Source organism: Sebastes umbrosus, chromosome 16, assembly GCF_015220745.1.
Source record: "Sebastes umbrosus isolate fSebUmb1 chromosome 16, fSebUmb1.pri, whole genome shotgun sequence".
Classification (NCBI taxonomy): domain Eukaryota; kingdom Metazoa; phylum Chordata; class Actinopteri; order Perciformes; family Sebastidae; genus Sebastes; species Sebastes umbrosus.
The window spans coordinates 7,231,994-7,243,861 of NC_051284.1; the positions used below are offsets into that span (position 1 = coordinate 7,231,994).

The following is an 11,868-nucleotide window of genomic DNA, read 5'->3' on the forward strand; positions in this document are numbered from 1 at the left end:
GCTGTCAATCGATTAAAATATTTAATCGCGATTAATCCCATGACTGTCCATAGTTAAGTGTGATTAATCGCAAATTAATCGCACACATTTAATACTGTAATCAACATGGGAGTGGGCAAATATGCTGCTTAATGCAAACGTTTGTATATATTTATTATTGTAAATCAATTAACAACACAAAACAGCGACAAATATTGTCCAGAAACCCTCACAGCTACTGCATTTAGCATTAAAAATATGCTCAAATCATAACATGGCAAACTCAAGCCGAACAGGCAACAACAGCTGTCAGTGTGCTGACTTGACTATGACTTGCCCCAAACTGCATGTGATTATCATGAAGTGGGCATGTCTGTAAAGGGGAGACTCGTGGGTACCCATAGAACCCATTTTCATTCACATATCTGGAGGTCAGAGGTCAAGGGACCCCTTTGAAAACAGCCATGACAGTTTTCCTCGCCAAAATTTTGCATAAGTTTGTAGCGTTATTTAACTTCCTTCTCGACGAGCTAGTATGACATGGTTGGTACCAATGGATTCCCTAGGTTTCTTTAGTTTCATATGATGCCAGTATCACTCTAGCATTAAAACTGAGCCCACTACACCCGTAAAATCGCAAGTTGTGTTAATGCGTTAAAGAAATTAGTAGCATTAAAACTAATTTGCGTTAACTTTGACAGCCCTAGTTCTTACTGAAATTATTATCTAGGCCTGTTAGTATCTCATATTGAACTTCCTGACTGTAGAAAACAGTCTAACTAAATAAGAGTATAGGATTAAATTTAGTACTTGTTTGGGTGAAGGAATTCAATTAGTCAAATGTGCATGTGAGTGTATGTGAGAGAACAATGTAACTTACTCTGAAAGCAGGGTTGGCTCCCAGCTCCAGGAGACATTTGACAGCTGACATGCACAGGTTGGATGCAGCGATGTGCAGGGCAGTGCCAAAGTCGAAGTCACTACAGGTGGCATCTACCTCTACGAAAAAGAAGGCGGCAATTAGGAGGACTTTTCTATGGGATTATTGTGCATTTTTTACACTTCATGATGTTGTTTTATATAATTTTCTCAGAGATACCTCAAATTTAGACACTGAGATGAACCATTTTTGACAATAATTTACACCCCATCCCCAGAAATCCTGCCCCTGTAGAGGTTGTTCTGCTACATTAATATCAACTCTATCACACTTTGTGTTCGAACAGATTTGCTGAGAATAGACTTAAAGCAAGATGTGCCAGAGTTGATTTGACATGACCACGGGTATCTCATGGAATCTCAAAGTTGTATAAATTAACTGGACAGAATTTGGTACGATACAGAGCGTTTGCCCATGTATCAGATTTACTGAGTTTACAGAGTTATCTTAGATTTGCGGAGTAAAACCCAGAACCCCCTAAAAGCTGCAAAATGGACTGATGGGAAAAAAAGGCATCAGTTATCCAGATAACTCAGCATAGCTGCATCTGGGAACAGACCCCAGGTCCACTGGTGAGTCATAGCTACAGCATCTGGCAGCTGTTATCAGGGCCAAAGGTGGTCCATAACTGCAGTGAACAGGACCTTACATTTCTCTGGTCTCTCAGGGGATTTATTTATGCATGCTGTGACCACTCAGGGTCTGTGGTGCTGCCCTATCTCAATAGTTTACAATAATACTCATTCACAACAACCAGCTCCTGTTGTTAAGCAGACACACTCATTTTCTATAGTTATGATACAGATCTAGTAACATCTAAAGAGTGCACCTTGGCACTACTGCTTTCAAAGCTGTACATTTAAAGGGATAGTTTGGGTGTTTTGAAGTGGGGTTGTATGAGGTTCTTATCTATAGTCAGTTTATTACCAACAGTAGATAACGGTCAGCATGCCCCCAGTTTGGAGAAACAGACAGGAGTACAGGAACAGGAGCAAAGCAATGTACTGCTGTGGACGGGGGCAGCAGCAAAACCTATTTTAGCCTCATTCAAAAAATCATTATCAGTTTAAGCTAAAGTTAGAATATTTTCCGATGGGGAACTGAACTGAAAGTGAAACTTATCTATACTGTTTTTGTCAACAGAATCGGGTGGCTTTGAAGAGAGCGTAAATACTTTCAGTTCAGTTCCCAGTCGGTAAGGGCCGTCTGTCGGCAAGATAAAGCGGTGGTACCGTACACTTAAACTGGTATTGATTTTTTTTAAGTGGCTAAATACGTTTTGCTGCCGTCCCCGTCCACAGCAGTACATTGCTTTGCTCCTGTGCTGGTACTCCTGTCTGTTTCTCCAAACTGGGGGCGTGCTGACCGTCATCTACTGTAGGTAATACACCGAATATGGATAAATACCTCATACAACCCAACTTCAAAACACCCAAACTGTCCCTTTAAGATTTAATTTTTCATGGTCACTAACCATAATCCATAGCCACTGGCATATAACCAGTAGACAAGGGAATCATTAGATCTCATCAAGAATACGTTATAAAACGTTATGTGTAATGACAGGAAAAGCATCCACACACACCTATCTGTGCAATATTCATTTACTGAGGAAAGCTTTGGGTCAGGGACCTTCTTCAATACAGTGCACAATGCTTTCCCCATTATTCGTTGTTACAGCTTATCTCCAGCACCATCAACAAGCCTTTATCTGATAATCAGTGATTTTTATAAAATTGGACTAGTCCACACTCATGTGAAATGAGTGATTAATTAAAAAAAATGTGGTCAATCTGCAGTAAATTCCTGCTGCCACTGTCCAAGCCTATCCACAATGCATCATCAAATTTATAAAAACCTGACCACCTAATGCAACAGCACACAAACTACAGTACAGCCTCCATAGAACAGAATCACACCTCTCTGACTGACACCTACAACAAAAACTACATGCGAAAAGGTTCTTAAATTTAGGATGCATTGGAAGGATGTTGTATGGATTTTATGTAGCTACAGTGGGTACACCTAATAAGCTGGCAACTCAGTATGTTTACCACAGGAAAAAGATAAAGTACTGAGGCCTTAATCACCACTGCAGTTGGTTATGAAATGTTTTCCCTGTACCGACTTCGGGGGCGACCTTCCTCCTCTCTCTTCTGGCTGCAGCTCTGACTCTCACCTCCAGGCTGGGAGGCCTGCAGCACCACCCGGATCAGCTGGGGCACGTCGAAGTAGGCAGCGTAGTGCAGGGCCCTCATGTTAGTCCAGCGTGAGCGGAGGTTGGGATCAGCGCCCAGAGCGAGGAGCTGGCGGGCAAAGCCGGCAGATGTTTCTGCATCACCTGAGGAACACGGGAGGGATACAGGTGTGAACAAAGAGTAAAGAAGCAAAGAGACAAAACTCTGGTGCTTTTTTGACAACAGCACCGCCTCCATGTTGGACTGAAAACGCCAACGAGTCTGTGGCCATGACCTTTTTTTTAGGTAAATCATCTTCCCAGTACAAACACTTAAATAGCCCTCATTTAAATCATTATGTCCTAAAAGTTGTAAAATTCACCAATAGCTGAATCCAGAGTTATTTTCCTCGGCATAATAAACGTGCATCAGACTCACGGGACTGCACCGCCCTGCATGTTTATATAACATATCCAGTTCTGCCGGCTTCCTGCTAGCTGTAATAATGGAGATATTGGCTGTAATTCATCACTTTTATTATCTTCTAATACGCCCATGGGCTGTATGCTGTAAGTCTGTACCATGGTGGACGTATTAACATCTCTGTTCCCAAACAACCGGCTATCAGCCAGTAGCTAGTAGTGCTAGTAGCATGACATCAACAGAGTTTAATGGAGTTGTAGGCTATTTACTAACACGCAGGGCAAAAACACAGGACACAATCTCTTATACATCCATGGTCTGTGGTCTATTGGACATTGATTTTTTGGAGGTCCTTGACATGAAAAAGTTTGAGATTGCTCTCAAAATCTGTGAGCTGGATTTTTCTAACTTCCATTTATCTCCATCGCTCACTTCATGCTCCTCTGGGAAGCGGCCGGGCAAAAATGTTTAATGAATAAATAAGTAAGTAAGTAAGTAAATAGTTAGAATAGTATGCCTATTTATAATATTTTTATTGTTCAACACAGGACATTTCGATAGAAACATTAAATATGACAATAGGATAGAAATAATTTTGTTTAACTTTTGTACACCACTTTGTAGTCAGATGTTTTACTGGCGTCCGGTAGACACTTTCAGTCCAAAATGGCAGAAGCGTAGCTCTGACGTTGGAATGAAACGAACAATTGGCTTTCACTTCTTATCAATATACGTTCTTTAGTATGTGTGTGCAGGGGGGGGGTGTAGTAACAGACAGTATGTCAGCTCTAGACACTGTGTTTAAGGAGAAGTACCAATGAATAGCAGTGCTTACTGAGTCATACAGGCTTATGTTCAGTGGTCAGAGTAGCAAGATAAACTAACACACAGACACAAGACAGAGGAGATGTGTATACACGTTTACAGTTCAGCTGAGAGTGTTTATTGAACACCCCTGTCAATACTTACCGATGCCCGGGGCCCCGGCCTTGCAGCAGTAGTGCAGGAGGCTCATATCCGTCAGACCGTCTCGATCATTCACCCCGCAGCCTCTCTTTAGGATCTGTGCAAAGACAAAATGTGTGGTGTGTCACTAAGGACTGCTAGTGTCACTGAGCAGAAATATTACATAATAGACTATAAAGTGATACTCCGGGGCACTGATCTGATGAATGACAAGCAAGCTGGGCCTCTCATAACTCTACTCATCTTTAAATTTGGACCAGAATTGTTGGGCAAACTGTCATGGAAGCGAGGCATTTATTTCTCAAGGGTAGCAGTTATTAAGTGAGAGAGTGAGAGAAAATAATCTCCTGCTTTTACCCTTGAGACAAGTGCTTCCCTGCACAATTTACTGCATTGCAGCTATTTTGTGTAGCTCCGCGTTGAGGTGGTTTGGGGGTGGGTTAGTGGAGGTTTATTTTATTCTAAAGTATTCTGATGTTTTCAGTTATCATTATTTGTGTTGACTTGTGAGTAATTCAATGAGCAGAGTGGTGAATTGTGACCTTCACAGACAGAAGAGTTTTTATCAAAGCATGTAGACAGTGAAAAATGCTGGATGGCGTCACCTCATTGCCGATGAGGTCGATGTTCTTCTGGACCTGGGGCACCCACTGCCTGAGGACAGCGAACAGCTCCGGTATGGTGGTGCTGGGATCCAGAAGAACCTCCTTGCACTGCGGCTCACTGGGGTCAAAGAAGGAGAACTCTGGAGATGACAAAAACGTGTGTGTATTATGTTTTGCGATACTTTATCGATTCTCCAAAATGCTGTATCGATTTTTAATTAACCTCTTAAAAATCTGACGGCTCGCCGGTGGACCGGGCCGCTACTATTTTTTGGAGGTTGTAGCAGGCTCAGTTTAAAAGTAGAGGGAAGATACTGGCATCATATAAATCTAGAAAACCGGAGGAATCCATCAGTATCATCCATGTCATACTTGCATGTTGCGAAGGAGGCTAAAAAAAACGCTCCAAATTTGGACAAAGTTTTGGCGAGGAAAAAAATGGCATGGCCATTTTCACAGGGTTTCCTTGACCTCTGACCTTTAATATTTCTGCATAATGGGGTCCCTAAACAGTTTTGGAATTACATAAATTGGGTATCACTGTAAAGCTGAGACTCTTATGGATTCAATGAGCCCAATTGTATTCACGTGTTATAATATTAGTCCCCATAGTGACTTTTTTTTGTACTGATTTTATACATATGGTTTGTTTTTTATACTATGATGTTTTCCTAAAATTAGATTTGAAAGAAATCGCAATATATCGTCTTGCTTACAGTATCGCAATATATTGAATCGTAACTCCTGTATCGTGATACGTATCACCAGATTTTTGCCAATACACAGCCCTATTTGGAACTGTGAATCCAAAGCTTTATGTTCCCGTTTCACCTGTTTATGCAGGTGAAGAGAGCATGTGTGAAACTCTGCAGCACAGACGTGCATTAACTTTCCGCAACACACTGTTCAATCGATTCAATCAAATTAGTAATCTTGGGAAATGCCCTTGCTGTGCTTGCAGAGGCGAATGAAATCAGATGTGACAGCGGATGGCATGCTGTGAACCAAATGAAGCATTAGAGAGCTCGGGCTCGGAGGCTGAAACAAACAGGCCTTTCACAGTGAATACCAACGCTTAGAATTTAACCAGCGTCAAACCTTCTGCATTTGCTTTACTCAGTAAATAAATTGACCTCCCTTATATGTAAAACAACCAGTAAAGTTTTCTGGCTGTTTTATATATAAGGAAGGTCAATTTAAAAGCCATTAATGCTGACTAATGATTTCATCCATGATATTCTGGGATGAAAAACTGATTGTATGTCAGCACTCCACTCCATTTCAAATTTAACGGATATACCTTTTACCTGTTTAGGAAAAGATCAATCATTTATTAAAAGTAAAACTCAAACTAACAAATGAATCTACTGGTAATAAATAAAAAATATGATATTTCTGAAATCAATCTGTAAGAAATAAGTCATCACTTTGTGTTAATTTAAGCAAACCAAAAATTGTTTTCAACCATCATTAAAAACGACGCCATTATATATTTCAATAATAAACAATGAGCGAGAAATAGATATCTGCCACCCTAAGACTGGAATCATCGGTCAGTGCGTTTTCAGGACGTTGATATCTTGTCCTGTCAGAAGGATAATCATCATCATCATCGATTATAATTACTGCTTGAATCTTGACAGGTCTCGCCTAGTTGGGCATTGATCAAACGGCCAACAAAGTTTTTAATATGTCATCGGCTGATCATTATTTCTGATCAAAAAACGCAGAGGAAACATTTTTCAGATTCCAGTCATAAAGCGTTTTTTCATCCAATCTTTTCTCTGTCCGTTCGGTACTGCACAGAGGGTGTTAATTAACCTGAAATGTTACACAGCTCCACTGTGCTGATGTACTGAATGTGTACATGTTTGCGGATACTCACCGCAGTCACTGGGCATGGGTGCAGAGGCCACCTGGTGGATAACTGGCCGCTGATGGGAGGAGGCCCAGCCCAGCACAGTGTCTCCGTCGACAGGATCCGGAACATCCTCCTTTGTCATTTCCCCCTCAGGGCCTGTGGTGAGAAGAACAATATTAGAAGACCTACTCAGAGAACACAAGTAGGTCTAATTTCAACAACGCACTGAGAACTCCACTTATTTTATGAGGAGAAATGACTCCATTGAAGGTTTCCGTTGATCTGGCACCATCCGACTAAAATGGGTGAGCTTCTCGATTTTCATCTAAATGCGGCCTATCTAATATGGAGGACGGAACCTCCCGGAATAAAAAATAAATGAATAAATGACTCGATAAATAAATGAGCCATTAAAGGCCCCTCATTTGCATAATGAGGCAGAAATGCATAAAGAATTGTAAAAACAAATGTGTAAAGAAATGTATAAAATAGAATACAGAAATAAATAAGTTTGGGGAAATAAATAAGGGGTGAAATGCAAAGGGAAAAGTGTGCATAAATAAATACATTCAGAAATAAATACAAATATTTAAAAATAGATATAAAATAAAAGCAAAAATGAATAAATAAGAAAATAAATGCATAAATAAATAAATATATAAAAATATAGGAAAAAAAGGGGAAATTAAACAGAATAGTAAATAAATAAGGGAATTAATAGAAAGATAAATAAATAAAGCAAATTAGAACTGAAATATCAATTTATGTCACATTGTATCAATTAGTTAATGGCTACATTTATTTTTAATTTGTTTTTGCTACATTTAATTTATTTATCGAGTAATTTATTTAATTATTCATTATTTTGTCAGGTTCCATCCTCCATAATTTAACTGTATATTACTCAGGAAATTGGGTTTGATTAAATCTCAAGGTGGAATATACTGGTTCGACAAAAATATATAGGCAGTAAAATATCAGTACCAACAGCCTTAACATTGTTTTCATTAGAGTGATATTCCTCTTATCCTCCTCTAAATCTGTATATTGCAGAATCCAAGTGCAACACTAAAAGTTGCAACAATTACACACAGTATAGGACAATTAATACTGGCAATATTATCAGAATATGATGATCTAATATGATCTCTAGCATTTTTATACAAAATGGTGAGTGACGTACATATGGAGGTAAAGTGTGATCATGTGCAGTGTGGTAAATGCACAAGGATTATACATTCAAACTGTCAAACCAACAAGATCACCTGATATTTAGGCCCGAGGATTAGAGACCAAGAAAGTCTGCATTTGAGTCAGAGCAAATTTCTACTGCCAAAACAACAAAGTTTGAGTGATGATTTTAGTTTCCCTTAAGACTTTAAAACAAATATTAGGGATGCACAGATACTGACTCAAATAGCTGGATCGGGTATCTGTGACAATGGGGCCGATCTATTCAATTAAATTCTATGTTTATATACTTATATACTGGAATTTGAATTCCTGTTTACATTTTGAGCAATTTGCTGCAGCATTAAAAATGTTCACACTTGAATTAAAATTCCTGTAAATTTTGCATTTTTTTGCTTAAATCAAGCCTGATGTTGCCTTACACTGGCAACATGTGTGTCCCCTCCCAGACCTGGATCAGGGCATCAGTAAGCTCCTGGACAGTCTGTGGCGGTACTTGGCAGCGTCGGATGCACCGATACATAACGTCCCACAGGGTGCTCAATTGGATATAGGTCAGTGGAACGTGAGGGCCAGTCAATGGCATCAAAGCCTTCGTCATCCAGGAACTGCTTACACACTCTGGCCACATGAGGCCGGGTATTGTCCTGCACCAGGAGGAACCCAGGGCCTACCTAACAAATATAGGTTTATGGTGAACACATGCTTAACTACTGGCCTAATCAACTCACTGACAATATAAAAGGAAAACAGGGGGCTGGGGAAAAGGGCAGAAACCTTAAGAGGTTGAACTACAAACACACACACAGGCCTAAGCCTGGAAACACCGAGCCTAACAAACCAACCAACACTCACTGTCATCTTCTCCTTTATCCTCTTTCTTGTTGATCTCCATGAGAGCTTCCCAGTCCAGCTAAGCTATAATCAAGAGACACAGACTGGGTCCAGCAGAACATCTAACCAAGCTGCTTCTCAAAATAACCCCAAAGTACATAGACAGTCCCCTCCTCGACCACCAATGAAACACCCACTCGCTCTGATTGCACCCTGTTGATCCCCTCACTAGTCCCAGGTCCAGTTGCCATTTACAGCCGGTTCTCACTTTCTGACTCTCTCCGGCCAGCTGGAATGTCACTCTCACTTTCCAGTCGTGTGCACTGCTGACCCCGCTGCCACCTCATCTGACTGGTCGACCGTAAGACCCACAATGCAGAGAATGTGTCTGTAGGGTGACAGTGCAAACCAACACAGCGTAAAAGGGCAGCAAAGTGGTGGTTGTGATTAGGACGAGTGTCCTTCACTGTAAAGGCCAGTGTCCAATTCCCCTTGACAGCAAGCATCCACCCTATTAAAGCACCCATTGGCAAAATACTGAATCCCTATCTGCTCCAGAAGAGAGGTGTAGCCAAACATCACCTGTGACCTCCCTAAAAAAAATACATTTTTCTCCCTTTGGATTACCAGTTTAATGGGGTTTCAATATGACACATTTAAAGCCAAACAGTGGGATACACCCTCCAACAGAACTACGCATTGTATTGTAGAAATAATTGCAAGAAGAGAATAGCAAAGGGGACAGTAATAGGCATTTTTCACAGCACACATTTTAACTTGTCACTGTAGGAAAAGCACCGGTGTTACTAATAACATTAATGAGTGCTCTGTTCTATTCAACTGACCCAGAGAGCCACGACAGTGAGCCAGCATGCACAATATACCACTCTGAAACTGAAGCAGCTAAATGGAACTCAGCCGTCCATCATAACTTTATCGTTTAAACCTGTGCTTTTCCCACTGTGACATGTTGAAAAGTCTTCAGTGAAAAAAGTCTATTGTACTTCTCACTTCATATCCGACTAGCTATTTGATCGACTCCGTCCTTGGGTAAAGGTCTAACAAAACAGTGTTATTATTGCTGTAGTTTTTATTTTGAGTCTAGTTTGATTTCAGGTCATTTAGACTTTTTTTGGTATGTAAAAGAGATAACATTTCATGATAAAAATCAACAAGTTCAAGATTATATCATGAATAATACATTATAGTTGTTATCATTATTATTATATAGACTAGTAAAGAATTTATTTTAGCCAGATAGGGAGTATGTCATACATTACAATTTAATGTACATATAAATTCAAAACATTTCAAATACAATTGCTGTGTAAGGGCTAGCTTAAGTGGTAATGAAATATTGATAATAACAGTTGAACTTCTCATGAATACCAATTAAACCAAATTACACATCCTAGTCCTGCACATTGTAGCGGGCTACCTATAGGTGCTTGGGTTACCTATACTGTAGGTGCGTGGGGTGCCAGCCGTAGTTTCATCCAACAATTTTAATGTTTAAGTTCTTTTAAGGTCAACCCTCCACAGGGATACATGAACCAGTGCTTCCTACACACTGTCATGAACCCACTTCTTATAACTCTAAACCACCAGACCAAATTCAGACAGATACTCAAACAATAATTAGAGTAATCCTCTTCTCAAACAAACAAACTTTTAACTCTCTTAAAAATTGTTCAGTGTAAAGTTTGTAAGACAATGATAGCCCAACTTTAAACTGAGAGCCTCAAGCATAAACATTGAACACCACATGCAGAATCACATGATGAACTGACTGTGTTTTCTATTTACCGAAGGATGTTAGAAGAGGTGTGGAAACAGTATTTTGTCAACTACATGTAATTGTTGACTATGCAGTCTCCGTTTCTCTAAGGTAAACTGTAAAATACCTAAGAAGTGGTCACTAAGTGCATGCAGGTAACTGCTTGAAACATCATAAATCACACACCAATCTCAACTAGATTTCATCATTTCTAGTAGCTGAGCTGATCCATGTGAAACACAGATCATACATTGTCATTTGTTCAACTTTCATGCTGCTGAAGAGTGAGATGAGGTATTCCTGATGCCTCTCTGAGGTCACTAACTAACTGGCTGTCTGGAGATTAGGACGTTGCCGTGTGACAATGGCCTACTTTTACAATAAGCCTCTCCTTGTTTGTCCGGCCAATGATGTCACCCTGCTTCCATCCTCACAGCTAATGGAGAGAGACAATACTGTGGCATATTTCAAACTGATAACTCAGAACATCTCCCACTAAACTATGACAGTGAGCCTTCTGCACCTCCTCATGGCTCTGTGACGGGAGACTTTGGCCAATCACAGGTCATTTCAGAGAGAGAGCGTATGAATTAAAATAGGAGTATGATTTAATACTCTGTTACTCTAATGCCTATTTCTCGCAAAAACATTTTCAGGAACATCTTGTAGTGTACTGTTAAGCTGTAAAATGAGAGTTTGTTCCGGCTGGTGGGCGGTGCTTGGTATTTCCTCAACTGATCTCAACATGGCTGCCGGGTCACAAACATTCTCATTTTACAGCTTACAGGTTGTTTTCCTCCGGTCTGTGAAATCTTGTAGATGCCCTTAAGGCGCACCGGAGGACACAGAGGCACATGATTTTTTTTTTTCAGATTACCTGTCTCATGCACTACTGTCAGGATATAGTGACCGTTTTGTAAAAATAACTTTTTTGAATCATATCTGCTCCAATTCTACCCACTGCTGCTTTAATGTTATCAGTTACACCTGTGCGTTTACCTGCTATGGCGAACCAAAAAGTCTGCCTTGAAAAAGAAAAAAAATGTCTATTGAATATCATAACCTCAAAGCCCCACACACACAGGTGTTTTCACTTTGCTTAATTAGACACTTCT

General features: G+C 40.1%; 1 protein-coding gene across 3 annotated transcripts in view; it reads right to left on the bottom strand.

Annotated features, from left to right (window-relative positions):
* Positions 1–11,868, bottom strand: part of LOC119475050 (CAP-Gly domain-containing linker protein 4-like) — a 49,469-nt gene that overhangs the window by 36,421 nt on the left and 1,180 nt on the right. For 2 of the 3 annotated variants that reach the window (XM_037747517.1, XM_037747518.1), the window contains 5 exons: positions 6,976–7,107; positions 5,091–5,230; positions 4,489–4,582; positions 3,099–3,260; positions 860–978 (listed from right to left, as the gene is read on the bottom strand). In XM_037747517.1, coding sequence (XP_037603445.1) covers positions 860–978; positions 3,099–3,260; positions 4,489–4,582; positions 5,091–5,230; positions 6,976–7,093 — 633 coding nt within the window. In that variant the 5' untranslated portion in view covers positions 7,094–7,107. Of the gene's footprint in view, positions 1–859; positions 979–3,098; positions 3,261–4,488; positions 4,583–5,090; positions 5,231–6,975; positions 7,108–11,752; positions 11,775–11,868 lie in introns of those variants that run through there. The other variant, XM_037747516.1, reaches the window with a different exon arrangement.